Source organism: Antechinus flavipes, chromosome 1 (genome assembly GCF_016432865.1).
Source record: "Antechinus flavipes isolate AdamAnt ecotype Samford, QLD, Australia chromosome 1, AdamAnt_v2, whole genome shotgun sequence".
NCBI lineage: Eukaryota > Metazoa > Chordata > Mammalia > Dasyuromorphia > Dasyuridae > Antechinus > Antechinus flavipes.
In genome coordinates this window covers 694947907-694971438 of record NC_067398.1, presented here as the reverse complement: position 1 = coordinate 694971438, position 23532 = coordinate 694947907, and the positions used below count along the sequence as shown (strand labels likewise).

At 38.2% G+C, this 23532-nt stretch overlaps 1 protein-coding gene across 1 annotated transcript in view; it reads left to right on the top strand.

Moving 5' to 3' along the window:
• The window catches only part of LOC127545452 (P2X purinoceptor 7-like), a 31926-nt gene extending 8661 nt beyond the window's left edge, over nucleotides 1-23265 (top strand). Inside the window, exons 4-13 of the mRNA XM_051972759.1 lie at nucleotides 2522-2594; nucleotides 4678-4819; nucleotides 7094-7174; nucleotides 7312-7441; nucleotides 9846-10009; nucleotides 16021-16111; nucleotides 17546-17611; nucleotides 17698-17847; nucleotides 20099-20200; nucleotides 20996-23265. Of these exons, the coding sequence (XP_051828719.1) occupies nucleotides 2522-2594; nucleotides 4678-4819; nucleotides 7094-7174; nucleotides 7312-7441; nucleotides 9846-10009; nucleotides 16021-16111; nucleotides 17546-17611; nucleotides 17698-17847; nucleotides 20099-20200; nucleotides 20996-21544 (1548 nt within the window). The 3' untranslated portion in view covers nucleotides 21545-23265. The remainder of the gene's footprint in view (nucleotides 1-2521; nucleotides 2595-4677; nucleotides 4820-7093; nucleotides 7175-7311; nucleotides 7442-9845; nucleotides 10010-16020; nucleotides 16112-17545; nucleotides 17612-17697; nucleotides 17848-20098; nucleotides 20201-20995) is intronic.
• The last annotated feature ends 267 nt before the right edge of the window (nucleotides 23266-23532 follow it).

Genomic DNA, 23532 nt, shown 5'->3' with positions numbered 1-23532 from the left:
AGGAAATGGCAAACCACGTCAGTATCTCTGCCAAGAAAACTCCAAATGAGGTCATGTGGCTCACCCATCTTATCTAGGATAGCCCATTTATTTAATAATTCAGTCATTATTTTAGTTGGAATTATGTTTTTTCTCCTTAATTCTGATAATTCTTTGTGCATGGAATACCTATTAGCATATTAATTTATTGGCCTCTCACTTCTTTTATTTATAAATACAACTCAATATTATTTTCCTGCTTTATTAGTATTGGAATTATATTATTTTCTCCTTAATTCTGATAATTCCTTGTGCATAGTATTAGTATATTAATTTGCTAGCCTCTGACTTCTTTTGTTTATAAACACAACTCAATATTCTTTTCCTGTTTTATTAGTATGGGCATTATGTTATTTTCTCCTTAATTCTGATAATTCCTTGTGCATGGTATTAGTATATTAATTTACTGGCCTCTGACTTCTTTTGTTTATAAATACAACTCAATATTCTTTTCCTGTTTTATTAGTATTGGAATTATGTTATTTTCTCCTTAATTCTGATAATTCCTTGTGCATGGTATTAGTATATTAATTTGCTAGCCTCTGATTTCTTTTGTTTATAAATACAACTCATATTCTTTTCCTGTTCTACTAGTTTTGGAATTATGTTATTTTCTCCTTAATTCTGATAATTCCTTGTGCATGTATATTAATTTATTAGTATATTAATTTACTAGCCTCTAACTTCTTTGTTTATAAATACAATTCAATATTCTTTTCCTGTTTTATTAGTATTGGAATTATGTTATTTTCTCCTTAATTCTGATAATTCCTTGTGCATGGTATTAGTATATTAATTTACTGGCCTCTGACTTCTTTTGTTAATAAATACAACTCAATATTCTTTTCCTTTTTCTTAGTATAAGTCTTCAGGGAGATAGATTTGCCTTTGAGGACCCACAAATTTAGTTCAATGTCCTAGTCCATTTTTCTGGATTCTGACTCTGTTATCCATTATATTAGCTTTCCTTCCTAGTTTGATACCAATCACGGATTTTTATACTATTCCATTTAGCCCTTTATTTAAGTAATTGATTGGGCAGCTAGTTGGCATAATGGATAGAGTACCAGCTCTGGATCAGGAGGATGTGAGTTCAAATCCAGTCTCAGACACTTACTGTGTAATCCTTGGGCATGTTATTTAACCCTGTCTGCCTCAGTTTCTTCATCTGTAAAATGAGCTGGAAAAGAAAATGGCAAACCACATCAGTACCTCTGCCAAGAAAACCCCAAATGGGGTCACAAAGAGACAGATAGGACTAAAATATAAAACTACAGCAAATCATTGATAAAAATACTAAGTAACTTAGAGCTAAGCACAGATCCCTAGAGCCCTCTGCTGGAAACCTCCTTGGAAGTTAAGGATTACTCTTCAAACTCCAACCAGTCCTAAATCCTCCTGATTGCATCATTTGCTAATTCTACTTCTCCATGTTTTTCATAAACTAGTCCACTTATCCATCATCTCTAAGGCTCTCTCCAGATCTCATTGAATGAAACCATCCCAACACTTTTTAAAAATGAAAAGGTGGGTGAGTGAAGCAATGAAAAAACATTTATTACAGACTGAGCCCCACACGAAGCACTAGAGATGCAAATGTTTACCTTCTAATACAAGAAGATGATACATATAGGGCAGTATTAACTAGGGAGAGGCGAATTGGTTTGGGAAGTTGGAATGATGGTGAGTGGAGCAACAGATTCCAAGGGCAATGGCAGAAGTGATTTGTTCAGGGGCCCAGAATTGGAAATAGGGCCTAGAGAGGGTACATCCATCACAGCAAGGTATGGCTGGGCTATAGAGTGAAGCTAAAGACAGCCTAAATACATTGCACCATGAGATTCCTCCTTGGCACGACTTTTGGTTCTGGTGGAGAGAAAAGAATGAGAGAAAATGGCTTAGGTATAAGAGAGATTTTTTTTAAAGTAACTGTTCACATGAACTGATGCTGAGTGAAACAAGTAGAATCAGGCTTACATTTTACACAATAACAGCAAAAATGTGCGATGATCAACTATGAAAGAAAGGCTTGGATCTTCTCAGTGGTTCAGTGATCCAGGGCAATTCCAATAGACTTGGCTAGAAAATACCATCTGCAACCAGAGAAAGAACTAAGGAGACTGAATGTAAATCAATACTTGCTATGTTCACTTCTTTTATCTGGTTTTTTTTTTATCTCTTTTGCTCTGATTTGTCTCTCCCAACATGGTTCATAAAGCAAAGTGTATCAAAAATAAATACATTTACTAGGAAAAAAGTAACTGTTTGTATAGCCCTTTAAAGTTTGTAAAACACTTTTTCAGGCAACAACATAATGAAGTTGATGGGACAAATCCGGTGTCCCCATTCCCTAGGTAATGAAGAGCTGAAGTTTGTCACAGAGCTAGTGGGACCCGAAAATTTGGAGCTTGAAGCCAGTGTACCCGACTGGAAATCCCATGCTTTTTTCTCATATCCTCTTGTCTTGTGGCTTATCCTGCAGTTTCCCACCAACAAGACTTGCTGTTCTTCGGATAAAGATTGTGAAAAGGGGAGTACTGATCCACTGAGCAAAGGTACATCTTATTTCCTATTCCTAAGACCCTGAGTCCAGTATGATAAAGAAGCTCTAATTTTAGGCATATCACTCCCTCATTTTAGGCATAAACTCCCACTTAAGCCTCTATTGGAACCCAGAGTCTTCAATCTCAAATCCTTCTATAATGTATTATTGTTACTCTTATCACTCAAATTCTACTCCAAAGCCATGTGTAGGGGACCCTGAAATTTCAAAGACTATGCCAGTGGAGCACGGTGTCTAAAAGACAATGGAAGCCCCTTGAGGACAGAAACAGTTTCCTTTTTATTTTTGTATTCTCAGCCACTAAACTAGTGCATAAGAGCTAGGAAAAGTACAACACATTCTTTTTTTTTCTTCTACTAATATATATATATATATTTTTATTATAGTTTTTTATTTTCAAAATATATGCATGGATAATTTTTGACATTCACCCCTACAAAACTCTCTATTCTAATTTTTTCCCTCCCTTCCCTCCCCTCCCTGTGTTAGCCATAGCATGATTCTTAAAGAAACATTTCATTCCTCCAATAGAATGTAAGCTCCGCCAGTGTAGAAACTGTTTACTTTTTCCTTTCTGTGTCACTAGCTCCTAATCCAGGGTCTGGCATAAAGGTACTACTTAATAAATGATTGTTAAATGGAATTAAAATAAGTAACTCAATTGTTTCATTAATTTTTTAAATGACTCTCTGATTATTAACATCAAGAGAGAGATAAATTAATCCTGGTATGGTGGGTATCAAGTACAAAATCCAAAGGGAAGAGAGAGTCCTATAATTAGCAGAATGCCCTGCCCTTGTAAAGTGCTCAATAAATGCTTATTAATTGGTTCTCTGACCTATGGCTCGTAAGATCTTTCAAGAAATTTTTTATATGGATGGAAGTACCCTGACTGAATCATGCTCCAGAAAATGGCAAAGCCTGCTAAATGAGAGTCAGTGCAGCTTAACCAGAGAAGGGGTGAGGGGCAGTGCAAAGAATGAGGTTTTGGGGTCCAAGACCCCTGGTTAAATCTCAGCCATGGCAACTTGTTACCTCTGTGAACAAAGAATTACAGATCTAGGGCAAGAAGGGATCTCTCTAGATCATATAGTTCAACCCTCCCATTTTACAGATAAGAAAATTGAGACCCGGAAACATTAGTGCTTTGCTAAATGTCATATAGAGGGAGAATTTAAAATGATAGGTTGGAGTCAGCAGCTTCTAAAGAACTATATAGTTCTAGTTCTATGTTCCTGTGACCTTTGAACTTCTTTATTAATAATCCTTTGACCCAGTCTTCTGCCTCTGGGTTCTTGGGAATGTCTAGTTTTTAAAGGAAGGAGCTTCTAGGTAGCACAATATTGAACCTGGAGTCAGAAAGATCTGAGTTCAAAGCCAGCCTCTGCTACTTACTAGCTGGGTGATCCTAAACAAGTCACTTCATTCATCCTGTGTGCCTCAGTTTCCTCATCTGCAAAATGAGCTGGAAATGGCAAACCACTCCAGTATCTTTGCCAATAAAATCCAAAATGGAGTCAAGAAGAATAGGAGACAGCTGAAAAAAATCACTCCCAACAACAAATGTGCTAGGCACTGTGCTAAGTGCTAGGGATTCAGCTAACAAAAAGATAATCTCTGCCCTCAAAGAGTTTACAGTCTAAAGACCGACAACATAATATTCTGAGGCAGAAAAGTAGGGGTTAGAGAATGGGATACTAAGGAGCATCCAGTTAAAACCAGCAGCAGATGCAAAGTGGAATGTAAGCAACTTGAGGACAGGAACTGGATTTTTTTTTCCTTTCTTTGGATCTCTAAAGCTTAGTATACACTAAGCCTTTAATAAATGCTTGTTGATTGGTGTCATATCTCCACTGAACCTCACAAAAATCCAGTAAAGTGGGTGCTATTGGATCTCAGCAGCCACATTTTAATGATGAAGGTGATGAAACTTAGAAAAGTTAGATCCACAAACCCAATATGTGGCAGAGCTAGGATTTGAACACAGATCTCTCCTGTTTTCAAGTCCAGCTCCCTTCCCACCATGCCATTCTATTCTTCCCAGCAATGACTTTCCAATGGTATCATTCCAATAGGGATTCAAACGGGAAAATGTGTAAAATATAATGTGACCAAGGACCACCCAAAGATCCAAGACCTCCCAGATGTTTGTAAGCACCAAAAGACCTGCGAAATTTCTACCTGGTGTCCTACAGAGACAAGAAAAAAGACTCCTCAGTAAGTATGAAGCAGAATGGACTTATTCCTATCCTAGTATACGGCACACAGAAGGTACTATTTCAATATCTGTTGAAAAAAGAATGCATATATAAATTTTTATGCTTTTTTGTTAATTTTTAACTTTTCTTTTCAGTTCCAAATTCTTTCTCTCCCTCCACTGCACGCCTCATCCATTAAAGAATCAAAAAATAGAATACCTATTATATATATATATATATATATATATAGTCATGCAAAACATTTCCAACATGTACTAATGAATTAAATCTCCTTGAACAGTGCTGTTAGAGCTTAAATTAAGGTTTTCTTAGATTTTTGCAGAACCTGGTCAAGTTAAGACAGTGGGTGGGGGACACTCAGCAAGGCAAACATACAGGAAGCCACTAGTACCTCTCTATATCCTTAAATAACTTTCTATTTATTTTATATGTATAGTCTGTGTGAAAGAAAACATGTGGTTCCCTTATCCAACCCACATATCTACTTCTTAGTTGATGTAATTATAGAAATCCCAGGCTCTAATTCATAAGATGATAATGAAATGTTAATTCAGCTATAAAAAGGGTTTATTCCTTGATCCCCTTACAAGAAGAACTAAATTTTTGTTTTTGGCAAAGCAATTGGGGTTGATTGATTTGTCCAAGGTCACACAGCTACTAAGTATTATGTATTTAAGGTGATATTTGAACTCAGGTATACCTGACTCCAGGGCCAGTGCAGGATCCACTGCACCATCTAATTGCCTGACAACCAGATATTTGATTGTAAGCTCTTTGAGGGCAGGGATAATCTTTTGTCTCTTTTTATATATAGTGCTTAGCTTAGCAAAATGTCTGGCATTGGTAGGCCATTAATTAATAAATGTTTATTAACTGATTGGCTCAGGAAGGGAAAGATACTTGCCTAGCTGGTGGTGGTGTTCGGTGGTGTTTCCGTCATGTCCGACTCTTCATGACCCCTTCTGGGATTTTCCTTTTTTTCTTTTAATTTAATTTTTTAAATAATGTTGTATTTTTTCCTTTGCTCATTGTAAAAAGAATTTTTAACATTTGAAGAGTAGAAAATGACTGAAAAGCCCCAACCACAATACCTAAGCAAAACCAAACTTGGCCATGTCTGCCAATATGCCTCATCCTGGGCTTAGTCCATCACTCCTCCGTTAAGAGAATGAAGGCATCCTCATCTAATAGCCCTTTAAAGTCAAGATTGATGATAGAGAGAAGGAAATAAAAAAGATATGGGAGAAAAATATGAAGTAATTTTGTTGGCTGCACTAAAATCTCAGGGAATGAGAGTTAGCTGGAAGCCCCCCAAAGAGCAGGTCTTTCTTCTCCCCAGCTCTCATTGATTCCATGTGCCCTTCACACAAGCTCTAGATAGTGAGTAATCAATCTCCACCAATGAGGAAAGAATTCTTTACAGATGGCTTTCAGTTTCAGCCAAGATTTAAACTATTTTTCAGTCAAGCCAGCCCTCTTAGAGCTCCCTGACCTCAGCGATCCATCTCCTTCCATACTTTTACAGAGGTTGATTCCCCACTGGAATTCCCTCACTCTTTATCTTAATCTTTTAGAATCCCTAGCTTCCTTCAAAGATCAGTTCATAAATCGCCTCCTATAGGTAGAGTTTCCCCATCTCCCTAATTGTTAGTACAATCTCCTTCTCAGACAATTTTTTATTTATTTGCTTGTCATATCTCCCAGTAGCTAAGTAAAGTACTTGAACACAGGAACCATTTCCCCCCAATTTTGTCTTTAGATTGAAAAATGCCTTCATCCAATAGGAATCTAATAAACATTTGTGGAATTGGATTGAATATTGTTTATATGCCCTATCTCCCAGGGCAACTGGGTATCACAGTGAATCGAACACAGGCTTGGAATCAGGAAGATTCATCTTCATGATTTTCAAATCCAGCCTTAAATACTCCCTAGCTGTGTAACTCTGGGCAAGTCACTCTCTTTGCCTCAGTTCCTCATCTGTAAAATGATGAGAAGGAAATGCAAACCATTCCACTATCTTTGCTAAGAAAACATAAAAATAAAGTAACAAAGACTGAACAAGAAGCATCTGCCTTCTTACTCAGATATGAGATCTTTAAGAGTCAAGGACTGTGTCTTATTGAATGTCCCAGCTCCACATCTCTGAGCTACCTCAGATTTCTGCACAAAGTGCGGCCCCATACGTATTTTTGTGGAACTTGTCCCAACTTTTCCCTAACTGGTGCTGGACAATGATCACCACAACACATCCTGTATTTTCTCGTCTTAGGCCGGCACTCCTGGCCAGTGCTGAAAACTTTACTGTCCTCATAAAGAACAGCATTCACTTCCCAGGCTTCAACTATAGCACGTAAGTAGGGTTTTTTTTTTCATTCCCCTTGCAAACTTATATAAATTGTTTTTCATTCATTCATTCACTATTAAAAAGGAAGTAGGCACAACTTTTCCAAAAAATGTGATTCAGTTACCTGTTTTTTACTTTTGCAGAAGAAATATCTTGCCTGAAACGAACATTTACTGTACATTTCACAAGACCCTCAGACCAGACTGTCCAATTTTCCGGCTGGGAGATATTTTACAGGAAACAGGGGCCAATTTTTCATCTGTGGCCGTTCATGTAAGTAGAGCCATTTTACTATGAAAAATATCTTTCCGACATCCTTATGTGAATTTGGTTCAGAGTTCGGAGGGGAATGAATAGGCAGTAGCAACCACCATATAAAGTGGGAACAGCCACAAAAGAGACCAGATGACTTGGATATCATGCCCAAGAGGTAAGACCTCTCCTAATTCTCCTACATAAATATAAGCAGTACGAGTATTCCACAAGCCAGTGGGCAAAGGCCCAGTTGCCCCTGTAGTTAAGGACTTGGACTGGCCATTCCCCATTTCCCAGAACACACTCCTTTCTCCCTTTACTTCAAAGAATCCCTTACTTCTTCGAGATATAACTGAAACATTATTTTGTACAAGAAGCCTAAACCCCCCCACTACTTGTGCCCATTATAACTGCCACCTAGAGATTTTGAATTTATTCTACATATACTTATGTAGCCCCTTCCAAAAGCCTCTGAGTGACTACAGAGATAATTCCATTGTATGAGGGAGTTGGTGATCACAGCTATGCAGAATATTGGAAGGAAGAAAAATGAGATCTGGTAGCCATGCAAAGCTTAAGAGCATGGAGAGATAAGCAGAAACTGCATGAAAGCAGATTGCCTCCCACAGGCCAACCAGGCACCAGTAAGCAGTGGCAGCCAGTGGACATGTCACATATTGCTCATGAGGGCAAGCAGCTGACAACATGTTCTCTCTTCTTTTTTCTCCCCTCTATCTTAGACAAAGTGGGGATTCTCTTTTTCCCCTAGAGATTTTTATTCCTTTTTATACAGATCCTTTACTTGTACATAATTTTTTGTTTGAGGTTTTATTATTTAATTAAATGCGACTGGTTTAGATAAGCAGTTGGTTTGTGAATTCTCTAAAGGCGGGTCAATTCTGAGGAGATTTTTGCATTTCACAGAAAATATAAGTGAGGATCTATATCCTGGTGTGGTGTGTGAAGGAGACTGTCTAGAAGCCTGTTTTATGAGCTATTTATTCAATAGATGTCATAGATAATTGAGATAAATCATAAGGCTTTCTTTCTGATTTCTGGTTGTGATCAGCTAGGTAAGTATCTTCCTTCCCCTTTTCCTCAGGAGAGACAATGGAGGGAGAGTATAGAGAAAACGTATTCTAACTGATCAAGGAGATAGAGATGGGGTGATCTGTGATCTTTTCTAGGGGGAAGGGCAAGAACGGACGCAGACAAATGGAATCTATAGGGTCACTTTGAGTGCAAGATCTGTTTTCTTTTTTAGTTCCCCAGGTGCCTGGCATACAGTAAGGCCTCAAAAAATAGTTTTTGAATAAATGAATATTATGTCCTTCCTACAGAATGTGAAATTCTTTTTTTATTATTATTATTAAAGCTTTTTATTCACAAAGCATTTGCATGGGTGATTTTTCCAACGTTGACCCCTGCATAACTCCCTGACACAAATTGTTCCCTTCTTCCCCCCATTCCCTCTCCCACCCAGCAGGCAGTCTAATACATGCCAAATATGCCAAAATACATGCCAGATCCATTATGTGTATACATGTTCACACAGCCATCTGGTTGCACAAGAAAAATCAGATCAAGAAGGAAGAAAAAGAAAAATCGAGAAAAAAGAAACAAAATGCAAGCAAATAAGAACAGAGAGAGTGATAATGCTATGCTGTGTTCCACCCTTTGTTCCCATGGTTCTCTCTCTGGGTGTAGACGGCTCTCTTCATCACTGCACAAGTAGAACTTATTTGAATTTTGTCACTGCTGAAGAGAGCCAAGTCCATCAGAATTGATCATCCTATAGTCTTGTTGCCATGTATAATGATCTCCTGGTTCTGCTCATTTCACTTTGCATCAGTTCATGAAATCTGAAATTCTTAAAGGAATCAACTGTTTCACTTATGTCTTGGTTGTTTAAGGGATGTTTAAGTTGGAGGGGAAGACTCATTTACACGAGCTGTGAATGTGAAATTCTTAAAGAAATCAACTGTTCCACTTACGTCTTGGTTTACCCAGTGCCTAGCTAGATGTTGAATAAATATTTATTGATTGATTAGAACAGAAAGTTAGAGCTATTTTCCCCCATTCTTTTTCTCTTAAGATTAAACAATGGGGCAGCAAGATGATGCTGTGGATAGAACACCAACCCTGAAGTCAGGAGGACCTGAGTTCAAGACTGGTCTCAGACACTTCCTGGCTAAGTGATCCTGGCCAAGTCACTTAACCCCAATTGCCTCAGAAAAAAAAAAAAAAAAAAAAAGATTAAACTCCATTGTGATGACAATTGCCTAAGCAAAGGTACAGAAAATTACCAAGTGTGATGCTGAGAAAGTGTAGGTGGGTTCTGCTAAAGCAGAGGACTTGCTTTATTCTGGTAAACTCCAAAGCTTAGCAATCCTTCATGTTGGTTTCTGTTTCTCTTTTCCAGGGTGGAATTGTGGGCATTGAGATCTCCTGGGACTGTAACTTAGATGCTTGGTTCCACTCCTGCAGCCCCAAATATAGTTTCCGTCGCCTGGAAGACACGATGATCTTGAAGTCTTTGGACCCAGAGAATAGTTGGTTAGCTTCAGTTTTATCAGGATCTTTCAGGTACGTGAACCAGTGCATGATGACCTCAGAGCCACCACAGTCCTCCAAGAGGCATTTAAGAGATTTTTCCTCCAAGGGAGGAATTGTCTCAGTTCTAAAACGTTATATTTATCTAATATATTCCATATTAACCTGATTCATTGAAAGTAGGAAGTAAAGGGTGGTGGGATTGCAATATATTAACAAGATGTATAAATACTGGTGTAGGAAGCATAGAACATGTTCAACCGGTGCTTCCAGGGTTTGGAGCACACCTTATGAAGTGCTGAACTGATGGCGTGGTCACTTCTTGAGAAATAAGCTCAGCACTTTGGAGTCCAGCAAAGCTTGAATGGTGCCTCTGTTCTCCCTTACTCCCAACCATGAATATAGTTGGAATTCTTCATCAGTTTAAGAACTTCTGTTCTCTAGGTATCCCCATATCCTTCTTTTCCCTCTTTCTTGGGGTCTAACTCTTCTTCTGGCTTATCAAAAGCACAGACCAGAAGGCAGTTATTCAAACAGTGAGGAGGCAAATGAAATTGCTGAAATGCAGCAATCTTCCACACCCATTATTATAACATCCTTTAAAGTGTTCGAATGAGTTGTAATGAGTTTTCTCATGTTGGGATGCATTTAAGACTGTAAAACATATAATAATGGTGGTGGTGAGGTATTTCAGTCATGTCTAACTCTTCATGACCCCATTTGGGGTTTTCTTGGTGATTTGCTATTTCCTTCTCCAGCTCATTTTATAGATGGGGAAACTGAGGCAAACAGGGTTATTAGCCAGTTTCACACAGCTAGGAAGTGACTGAGGCCAGATTTGAACTCAGGAAGAACAGTCTTACTGATTCCAATTCCGGCACTCTATCCACTATGGTGCTACCTAGTGGCCCCATATATAATACTAATGCAGTTTATTCTTAGAAATGGCTCCGTTGATAGAGTCCAGACTTGGTGCTTAGAAGACCTCATTTCAAATCGAATCTGACACTTACCAGCTCTGTGATCCTGGATAAGTTGCTGAACCTCTCTGGGCCTCTGTAAAAAGGGTTTAATAATAGCTTTACCTCTAATGTTGTTATGAGAATCAGATAAGTTAATAAATGTAAAGTACTTTGTAAATCTTAAAACACTATCTATGTGCTAGCTATGGCTCTAATGTTTTCAATGTCAGCCTCCTGGGAAAGTATAATATTAAATTAACAATATAATTATAATATATAATTATAGTATAATATTATAATATATAATTATGAGCATAATTATAAGTAACATTTAAGTATCAATAAAGTTTTTAGAATCTTTTGTATTTTTTAAGTATTTCTTATGCAGTAAAGGAAACAAATTGCTGATCTGAAAATCTATCCTATATATTAAGCACCTTCCAATTCTTTTTTGGGAAAAGGGAAGGGAATAATCATATATTTAACATATATAGTGCCTATGTTTCAGACTGTATGCTAAGCATCTTTACAAATATATACTAATTTGATCTTTACAACAACCATGCAAGGTATTAATATCTCCATTTTACAGGTGAGGAAATTGAGCCCAACAGAATTAAGTGACTTGCTCAGGGTCCCACAACTAGGAAGTGACTGAGGTTGGATTTGAACTCATACTTTCCATACTAGGACTCTACTGTACCACCTGGCTGCTCTAGCTTTAGTCTAAAATCACACCAAAGCTTTTGTAAAGTGATTTCCTCTGGTCCACAATGAGGATTCAACACAGCAAGATTTGAGGTAAAAAAGGTTGACTCCTTTTTGAACCTCATCTGCAATCATGAGTCCAGAGCTGAAGGGGATGTTTAAGTTGGAGAGAAAGACTCATTAACACGAGTTCAAGTTCAGCCTCAGATATTTATTAGTCATGAGACCCTGGATAAGTCACTTAACTTCAGCTCCCCTAGGCCCAGTAGCATGTGTGAACCTTGTTGCCCTGGACCAATCAGGAATGTTCTGGTAAATGTTTGGGATTTTTTTTTTTTAGAAAACATGTTCAGTACATTTTTTAAGCATAGTTTATATCACTAAAATTTTCTCCTTCCCTTTCTGTAATCTAGATAATCAAACAATAAATAACTCAAGCCACCATTTGTAGCATTTGCCAATTTCTGACGCATAAATGCTCATCCTGAAAATTTAACAACACTGGGGCTCCAAACACACCCTTGGAACCAATTTTCTTTGCCTCACTTCTCTGTGGATGACGGGTGCTGAGAGCAGATGGCTGATGAGCTCAGAAATAAGACAGTGATGTGAAAGGACTCCTGTTCAAATCCTTTAAATGGCAGAAGCACGTCAGGGTCCCACAGGACTGAACACACATGGGTCTAGATGAGACATTGGGCCAAGGGGTGCTCACTGTCTCGCTCTTCCTAAGCGCTGGACTCTGGGCTCATGCAGAAAAACTGTTCAATTTCTGGGGAACCTGGGACCTAAAAGAAAGGCTTTGAAAAAAACCTCTCTGACTCCTTATACTCCAATGCTTATATGTGGCTCATTTATCTAGGGTGGTCCCTGAAAGAAATAGGAAGATACTTGATACATATGGAACATGTTCAATGGGGGCTTCCAGGGACTCTCTAGTCTGCTCTGTTCATGTTTTTTATATTTATCATATTCATATTTCATTTATTCATATTCAGATGAATATGAATATCATATTCATCTTTGTTCATCTTCTCTAAGAAGCACTTACAGAAGCTCTAGGGAACATTTCCCAGAATACATCAAGCATAGACTGAGGGAAATAGGGACTAGACGTCTCAAACTTACAAGTTCTACCTCAGAATCACTGTTTAGTGACCCATGCTCAGAAAAAGAAAGAAAAAGCATGAGAGACAATCAGAGGCCCAAGCTCAAGGTTGTCTATGGGAAGCCCCACTTTAGCTGCCAGATGTGAGCAGTGGCCATTTCTGCTAGAGTGAGGAGAGCATAAAATATTACTTTAGGATTCATACAAATATATATATATATAATACATATGATATGTCACATACATGGCAACTATGGGGTGCCATAGTGCACAGAGTGCTAGGCTTGGAATCAGGAAGACTCATCTTCATTAGTTCAAATCCAACCTCAGACACTTATTAGCTAGTCAATTAATCCTGATTGCCTCGGTTTCCTTATCTGTAAAATGAGCTGGAGAAGGAAATGGTAAACCACTTTAGGATCTTTGCCAAGAAAACCCCAAATGGAGTCACAAATGGGGTCATGACTGAAAGAACTAAATAAATAAACATACACATACTGTATCCCCAAAGTCTTAGCATGGGTTAAGTTTTAATAACTTAAATAAACAAATAATTAAATGATTATTCAAATATGAACTTTTTTTGAAGTACCCATTGTAATTATCAAATGATTTATGGACTGCATGTTAAATTTGTTTCTTCCCATTCTACCTTCAAAATTGAAATTTTGACTTTCAATAGCCTCAAACTATTGAAACTTTTGGGGGATGCTGAATATATCAGAATACCCATACTTTATAATAGCAGAGGGCATATTCTTAATCATCTTTCCACATGTTTAAAAGAACATTTAATATTTATAATAAAACAATAACATTTTTATCTCATTTCAATTTAACAAGTGTTTATTAATAGCTATGCCAGAATTCTGGGAAACAGAAGAACAAAAGTGAAAACAGTGACTAAAGGGCTTAATTTAGAGTCAAAAAGGTTCAAATCTAACCTTAGGTACTTACTGGCTATATGACATTGGATAAATCATTTTACTTCTTTCTTCCTCAGTTTCCTCCTTTTTAAAATGAAGATAATAATTGTGCCTACCTCCCAAAGATATAACTGGCAATCCCCTTCACCTTTGCCTGCATCAGTTTCTTTCTCTATGAAATGGGGATAATGATAGTCCCTGTTTCTCAGAGTTGTGAGAATCAAAGAAGTTAATAATTTTAAAACTATTTGGAAGGGAAGCTAGGTGGTGCAGTGGATGGAGCACCAGCCCTGAAGTTCAAATCTGGCCTCAGACACTTAACATTTCCTAGCTGTGTGATCTTAGGCAAGACACTTAACCTCAATTGCCTCAGCAAAAATAAATAGATAGATAGATAGATAGATAAAAAATAAATAAATAGATAACTATTTGGAGACCTCAGAGTGACAGAGAAATGTAAGCTTTTCTATTTTGAAGTCCATTCTTTAACCTCTTTTGATCATTATCAACAACCCTATCATATAAAACAGGTAATATGATATGTAATATCATACATATGATACTTAATATCACATATATGATATATAATATATAATATGATACCATGTTATGATATATCATATACATGATACTTAATATCATGTATATGATATATCATATATAATATAAATGATATATAATAACCTTTTTATTATACCCTAGTCCATAGATGAAGAAACTGCTATTCAAAGCAGTTGTGTTACATGATCACAACAGGTTAAGAAACAGGATTTAACCCAGATCCTTACCAGCTCCAAGTCTAGCCCTCTTCCACCTACATCAATTCTAAAAGAAGAAAAGCACAAAGAAGACAAAGTTAGGGAATAGAGTCGAACTTCTGTGACATGAAACTCGAGATTTATTAATCATCCATTTCAAAAAACTCAAACTCTGGAGTTTGGGCAAAGATGGCAGAGGGGGTCATTTGTACATTTGGCAGTGGCTATATATAGTAAGCACTTAATAAGTACTTGTGGACTGGCTGATTTCTTGTGTTCCTGTGTCCCTGCTCCACCTGCTGGAGTCCATGCAGCCTCCAATTACTAGTATACAAGGACAAGCTTCTTAGTGTTCTAAACCTTTAATGATAGCTTAGAAGGCAGTGCTATTATTTCCCAAGATGTAATAGAACTGCTGGAGTTTGATTTTAAATGTCACTTTTCTCTGGTTGTTCTCATAAAGGTTTTAATGACCTTTTAGGGCTAGTAGCTTATTCATCTTAATAGCAAATTGGAAAGCAGCTACTCACTGTGTAATTGATGGACTATGTTGATCTTGAATTAGTGGAGGCGGAGCCTTGGGGATGAAATCCCTGAGAACGGTTATTGGGTTTGGATTGAATTCTTGGACCAGAAGAACAAAGCCACACTAGAAAATGGACCAGCAAGCATTGCCTCCCTTTCCCCATTGAGGGCTTGGCCCCTTGGAGGGCAAAATGACTTGGACGTTTTAGAACAAAAGAATTTGGCACAGTATTAATAAATACTTTGGTGACTGGCTTACTAAGGGCCAGTCCAATCCCAACTCAATAATCTTCATCCTTATGGGACTTATGTGACCCTAAAGAATGATTCTAAATCCTTGCACTTATCCTTTCTTTAAGTCTCTTTCCTTTATCTTAACAGAATGGAGTAGTGGATAGAATGATGGACTTAGAGTCAGGAACTCAAGACAATAAATATTTATTGAGCACTAACTGTATGCTAGGCACTGTGTTGAATCCTGGGGATACTGATACAAGCTATAAGAAAGATAGCACTTCCTTAAAGACCTTATATTCTAATGGGAGAAGACAACAACAAAAAGGGAGATAGGGAGGTCCCTTCTCCGCAAAGGGAAACATGGTATAGCAGTCCAGAGAAAGAAGAATGGCTTCCTCAAAATGGAGATTCTGGAAGGAACTGATCAATGAAACCCCTTTCCCATCTCCCCCAATCTCCTATAAAAGTAGAGGGAGAAGGCAGCTAAAGCATGGGTTCAAATCCGATCTTAGACACACTTACTGAGTGACCCCGAGCACATCACTTAACTCTGTTTGCCTCAGTTTCTTCATCTGTAAAATGAAGGGGACTCTAAGGTCTCTTCCAGCTCCAAATATCTCAATCAAATTTAGTTTTCTACATAAGGTCTAGCCCTTTTGCAAACCTGGATGCGATCTACCCCATCATCCAAATCCATTGATATCCAAGGTCCTAGTCTTATCCCAAAACAAAGAAAGATATTTGCTTCTTTGTGGGGCTTTTTTCTTCCCTTAACAGCATCACCAGAGGCTTCTAATTATGGTTCCTTTCCTTCTTATAGATATGCCAAATATTATATGGAAGACGGTATAGAAAAACGAACTCTCATCAAAGCTTTTGGGATCCGATTTGACATTCTAGTTTTCGGCACAGTAAGTACTGCCTCCTCTCCCAACCTCACCCCCTTCAACTCTCTGCTTGTGCTTAGAACTACTCAGAAGTATTTCTGGCTCAGTAATTACAAGCTAGCTCTCATGCAGTTAAACTGGGAAAGAAACAACCTTTATACTTTATAATTAATAATTAAAGGAAAAACTACAAGGAAAAGCTAACATTTGAATGATCATTTCTTCGTGCATTTGTTGATTCATCTCCTAATTTATCATCTCATTTTTTGGTTTATCAGTTTATTCATTTGTTTGTTTGTTTAATTTGAGAATGAGAATTGCCTGATCTTTCCTATTTTTGCAGCAGCTACTTCCAGATCTGATTCTATTCCTTTTGGGCTCTGAAATTTTAACCTGTTTCGTTTTCCTTAGTTAGGCTGGTTCATCCCCTCCTTAGTTAACCTGATTCACCATTTTAGTGTCAGAGTGGACAATCTATATTGGCTTTGACTCTTTTGAAACTCAGAATTCCTAAACTCGATTAATCTACCATTCTCAGTGTTCCCTGCACAAGGACTACAGGCAGGTGCTACAATGCTCAGTTAACACCTGAATTTAAGAAAATTCTCTTGGTATTTGTCAAGCTTGTTAAGCATATTATAATTATTGAATAATTATGATGATTCATTGCAAGGTAGTTCATGTTCATACAAGGTAGTATGGTATAGTAGCTAGAGTCAGATCAGGGAGACCAGCTTTCAAATCCTAGCACTGATTGATCCTGGTTGACACCCCCAGGTTACTTTCTGGGACTAGGAGTTGCAGAAAAAATTCTCTCAGAATAAAGGGAATTCCCTCATCCAGAATTCCCTATATCACGGGTTTAGTCTATTTAACTTACTCATTATATAGTCTATAAAGTATTGGAAACAATCCTAAAAGGCTGAAATCCCAGTATTATTGTTCCCATTTTAGAGGGAAGGAAACTGAAGCTCATGTCTGATGCCCAAAGCAAGAACTAATTATACCTGTACATAGGCAACAAGACACATGGAGAAGAATCTGTGCTATGCTGGCTAACTGGTAGCAGCCAAGACAATCTTGCAGATCCATAGTGGGGTAACTGGTCCAAAAGTTTCACTTTCTAAAGGAAAAATGATTCAGCACTAGCCTTTCCTTCGAGTGCTGGCCCCAAAAGGAACTTCTCAAATCAGAGTTTCCACCAGGCCCAAATAGATCCAGGCTGGATCACAGGAACAAGGCAAATGCAAATCAAATCCCTTGAAACCTTTTAGTCATTCCTTGCCTGTCAGTCAACTTAGTTTTATTGTGACATTTCCCATGAGCACTTTAATGGCTCTGTCAATTTTTGCTATTCAATGGGTGTTCCCCATGACAATCCATCAAAGGAAATTGTGATGTTTGGGCCCAAGTGCTTCCATCCTGAATTTTAAATAATCTTTTTCCATTTTATTTAAGGGAGGAAAATTTGATATTATTCAACTGATTGTGTACATTGGGTCCACCCTCTCCTACTTTGGTTTGGTAAGCAATTTTATATTCTACAATTTTGAAACCTTTTTGGTTTAAGAAGAGTTCTAACTCCCCCCCCCCCTTTTTTTTTTCCTTAGGCCACAGTGTTGATTAACTTTCTTATTCAGATGTACACAAACAAATGCTGTCGATCTTGGCTTTATCCTACTTGTAAGGTCTGTGAGTCCTGTTCTGTCAATGAATACTACTATGAAAAGAAATATGAAACCATTGGCCAGCCTATACCGGTAAGGGTTACTGTCTTCCATAACTTAATGCCTGAATGCTGATGTGATTAAAAAAAAAAAAGTCAGTTGGCACCCAGAGGCTCATAGGTCTAGGCCTAGAAGTGATCTCATTGGCCACCTAGTCTAACCCTTTTATTTTAAAAATGAGAAAACTGAGGGCCTGGAAAGTTTAAATATGTGGCCCATGGTTACAAAGCTGGTTAGCAGGGGGATTTTATCCCATAAAGGACCCTAGGGTCCTGGGTTTGATCCCATATGTGCTACTAAACTTCACCATTCTTTACTCACAGACTACTAACTTTGAGTCTTCTTAGGCTATACTATTGTTTATAAGGTGTCTCCAAACAAAAGTGGGAAGCAGAAGGATAAGGAAAACAGGCTTCACAATTTGGCCAAGAGGAGGGCTCTCAGGGTAGGGAATCCACCATGGATTGAAACTGCAAAACAGCAACTAAAGAACTAAAAAATTCTTCATGACTTGAATTCCCATGTTACTTGTTCAGTCTAGAACTGAAAAGGACCATGAAGGGAAACAAAAACAAAAACTCAGGCCCATTTCTCAGTACTATATGGCCTAAGGGAAATATGAGAGAGGTGATCCTCCAAACTGAATGGTGTTACCTGATTTGAGAGAAGAAGTCCTTCATCTTCAGATGTAAATGCAAATGCAGGAGGAACCTAGACTGTGCTCAGGTAAATTGTTTTAAGATAGTTTCAACTAATAGGAAAAACAACAGATTGAGAATTAGGAGACTTGGGTTGTAGTCTCTGCTCTGATTAGTAGTTATTTATTTGGCCCTACTCCTTAATCTCGATAATTCAACTGGGAAAAGGTTACTTTCAATCCTAAGGTCGTTTGGCACAGAAAGTCCATATATTTATCAGTTCTCTTGTCTCCCAGAAGCAGATTTCCCAGCATCTTCCTTGTAGGTGACTCTATTTTGGTGGTCTAAGAACAGATCCCCATCATACAAAGAAAAAGCAAAATAATACCCACCCTCAAGTAGTTTAATTTCTAAATGATGAGATAACATGTAAATAAATATACTTAAGATAAATATAGACTAGAAGGAAGATAGCCTTAATATTGGAGTATTTATACAAAGTGCTATGTGAAGTTAACTCTCAAGGACTTACAAAAACATTATGTCATTCTTTTTTAATCCAAGAAAATAGATATCTTTACTTTATGGCATGGTTGAATGAAGTACTCCTTGTTTATTAGACAGATTTTTAAAACCTTAAATAAGCATTCAGCTTCATCGGGGGGAAAAAAAACCCAGTACTTCATGGGAACTGAAATGAGGATGAAATTATTGGGTGGGATTGGGAGAGGTAATCAGTTATTTCTAAATATTTCACTTGGCTATCCTATAGAATTCTGGGCATTTTCTTATCTTAAAGTACTAATAACTTAGAAAATACAAATAATTTCAAAAGTTTATAAATGATAGGTGATCAACTTAGGTTAAAAGCAGCAAAGAAAGTTCTTTTAATAGGCAATGTCCCAGACTGGTGGGCAAGATACATAGGCCTCATTTTTTACTCCTAGATGGACTTGGGAATTGGATTAATGGACATAATTAAAATTGCATTGGATCTCTATATCTGGGGAGGTGGAAAATGGATTATATCTGCCTTTGGGCAGCTAGGCGGTACAGGGGATGGAATACTGGGCTTGGAATCAAGAAGACTTATCTTGCTGAGTTCAAATTAGGGCTCAAACATTTTTTAACTGTATGACTCCAAGCAAGTCACTTATCCCTGTTTGTCTTAGTTTCCCCATCTGTAAAATAAACTGGAGAAGAAAACGGCAAATCACTCTAGTATCTTTGCCAAGAAAATCCCAAAACAAAGAATTGGACACAACCGAAAAAGGACTGAATATTTCAGTCAAGGGCAAATATTTGCCCTTGGACAATAATTGTAAAGTAATTTCTCATGAGAAAATCCAGCAACCCCATCTAATCCAATGGTCTAATTTTAATTAATCAATTAATAACAAGTATTTATTAAGCACCTACCATGTTCCAGGCACTGTACTAAGCAATGGAGACCCTGTGAGACCTGAGGAAGGGGAGTAGTTTGCTTTTGGTCACAAGCTAATAGATGGCAAAGATAGAATTCATACCAAGGACTTCAGAATCTGGATTTTGTGCCGTTTTCAGTGTCCCGATCCGCTAGATGATCCCATTGTGTTGGGTGTTCATAATTATTAATGGGTCATTTTTTTCTTCCCTTTTTGTTCTAGACATCAAGGTATGTTTCCTTTGTGGATGAGCCATACATTCGGCTGGTAAATCAAGATTCACTAATGGAAAGTTTGCAAGATATGGAGGGTGAAAAAATTTCAGTAAGTTAAACTACTTAAATTTATGGTATATGGAATTTGTTTTTCTATTGTTCTTTATTGAGAATCAACCAAATAGTTAGCGGGCATTCATTGTCAAGCACTCTACTGGGCATTGGAGACACAAGTCCGAAGAATGACGCATTGGCTGATTGTGTAGGGCTAATTCCCATTTTACCAAATAAGAATGAAAAAGAAGGGGAAAAATCAGTTGAGTAAAATTGAATAATCAATTGGAAAATTCTTTCAATATATAAAGTATTCAATACCACATCCTCCATCTCTGCAAAGAGTAGGGAGAACCTGTCATTTTTTTGTCTCTAACACCTAGCAAGGTATCTTGAATTAATAAATGGTTGTCTAATCAGGTGAAATTGATTTGTGTCTGTATGGAGGTAGGTGAGGAATTCAGATCCTCTTCAGAAGTACAAGTGAAGAAACCTCTCTCTCTCTCTCTCTCTCTCTCTCTCTCTCTCTCTCTCTCTCTCTCTCTCTCTCCTTCTCCCTCCCTTTCTCCCTTTTCCTCTCCCCCCTCTTCTTCTTTCTCTCTCCCCCTCTCCCTCTCTCCCTCTGTCTCCCTCTCCTTTCTCTCTCTCTGCAATTGGGGTTAAGTGACTTGCCCAGGGTCACACAGCCAGGAAGCATTAAGTGTCTGAGATCAGACTTGAACTCAGGTCCTCCTGACTTCAGGGCTGGGGCTCTATCCACTGCACTATCTAGCTGCCCCCAAACCCATTTCTTAAGTAGTTGGATAGGGACATGCCATTTTGGATAAATCTGGAACCTTGTCTTTTGCAGAGACCTCAGAAGGATTTCAAAGACTTGGATAAGATGTCCCCCTCATCTGACACCAGCCCCAGCTCTGTAGAAATTCAACTCCTTAATGAAGAGCCAAGTCCTCCATCCCATGGCAGGCCTGAGTGGTGCCGCTGTGGGCACTGCCGCCCGTCCCAACTCCCAGAGAGCAACAAGCGCCTGGAGGAGCTGTGCTGTCGCAGGAAGGAGGGTCCTTGTATCACCACTTCAGCCCTCTTTGAGGAGCTGGTCCTCTCTAGAGCCACCCTGCGCTTCATCTTGCTCTACCAAGAGCCCTTCCTGGAGATGGATTCAGATGCCCTAAACAACCGGCTCCGGCACTGTGCCTACGGGCGCTACATCGACTGGTGCTTTGGGTCCAAGGATATGGCTGACCTTGCCATCCTGCCCAGCTGCTGCCGATGGAAGATCCGGGAACGCTTTCCCAAGCAGGATGGAAAGTACACTGGCTTCAGGAATCCTAACAGACACAAACAGTCCTGGAGAGGGCTAACTCTTAGAGATCATTCTTTTAAGGACTCACCCATTTAACCGTTTACATTAACATGTGCTTTCCTGGCTTGAAGCTCTGAATGCATCCGCATACACAACACCCAACAGGAAAAACAACAGATTGAGAGTTAGGAGACCTGGGTTCTAGTCTCTGCTCTGATAAAGTTTGGTAGTGACTTATTTGGCCCTACTTTTTAGTCTCCATAATTCAATATCTGTATTTGCAAAATAGAAAAAAAAATAATAATACCTGCCTAGTTTATCAGCCTTGGTAGTATAAATTATCCCCTTGTCTGTCTTTGTATCTGGCAGTAGCTAGATGGTGCTGTGAATTGAGTTCTGCCCCTGAAATCGGAAAATCCTAAATTTAAATCTGCCTTCAAGGAGCAGCTGGATGGCACAGTGAATAGTCTGTAGACTATTGGAGTCTGGAAGGCCTGAATTCAAATGTGTCCTTAGATACTTAACACTTACTAGCTATGTGTCATATAATCCCAAGTGCCTCAAATTTTATATATATATATATAATTAATCTGCTCTCATATATTTTTCTTAGCTGTGTGACCCCTGGACAAGTCACATAACCTCAGTTGCCTCGCCTCCAAAAACTAAATAATAAATAAATATAATAAATAAATAAATAGATCTGTCTTTCTATATTTTTCTTAGGTATGTGAACCTAGGCAAGTCACTTAACTGCTGTCAGCCTCAGTTTATCTATCTGTAAAATGAGGATAATAATAACACCCATCTACCTTCCAGATGGTTGTGAGGATAAAATGAGATAATATTTGTAAAGCTTTTGGCAAACCTTAATATGCTATATAAATACTGGCTGCTGTTATTATCCATCTTATTAAGACATTTTAAGATATGAAGCACTCACTACCAAAAGCAATGAATAAATGTTAGACTTTTTAGTGTATCTTTTAAAAGTACCATGCTGGGCAGTTAGTTGGTGCAGTGGATGGAGCACCAGCCCTGAAGTCAGGAGGACCTGAGTTAAAATCTGGCCTCAGACACACTTCCTAGCTGGGTGACCCTGGGCAAGTCACTTAAGCCCAATTGCCTCAGCAACAAAAAAGAAAGAAAAAGTACTGTGTTTAACAGTTTAGATACTAATCTGAGAAAGTAAAACATGCAGGAATGCATGAAAAGCATCTTTTAATTCTTTTGTTTGCTGTTATTCGCAATCCCCAGACTTGAAACCTTAGAGAGAAGTCTCACTGACCCCAAACCAAAACCATGAGAGTAAGCCTCCACTTGTCTGAGGTAAATACACTTACAAGGTCAACCATGAGGCCAGCCAGAGCCCTGCACTCCATCCTTCCTGTCTTTTCATCTTCCTTCACTCCCCTCTATCAGTTATAATACTCAGGGATCTTAGACGTAGATTCTGGAGCAGTAGCCACAGCTCACACTTCATGTCTCCACCAATGATTTCTTTAGGATCCCTGGGAACTGAGAATACCAGTGGCACATCCCTAATGCGTGTCATGGTAAGCCTTGTTCTCCATCTCATGCAAAAGCTTAGAAGCTGCTTTTTGCTACTATATCCCACAATGGATGTGTAGATCCTGGAGGTTGCACGTCACAGATGGGGCATGGAAGACAGCCTGGAAGCCCAAAACAAGGTTCATTCTTTCTTCCCTGTGCATCTGAAAGAAAATTGAAGTGCTATCTATCTTTGTTTCCTCATTGAAGGTCTAGCTTGTTATAAAACAATCTTTAATAAATCTCTATATAACTTTTGTACATAAGCTGTTTTTTTTTTTGACATAGCCACTCATTAAGAAAACATTTGCAACTAAATAGTAGGGAGATAGGAGCATTTGATCACTTCTCCTGCTCCTAACAGCTCAAATTAAGTCACTATGTCACAGAGAGATTGTGGGGATAAAATAAGATAATACTCATGAAAATTCTTTCCAACAAAACTGGAATAAGAGTTCTCGGTTCAAAGGGGGACTCTGACAATTATACTATTAACATGACTTTAATCAGCCACTTCTCTACTCTTCAGTTTC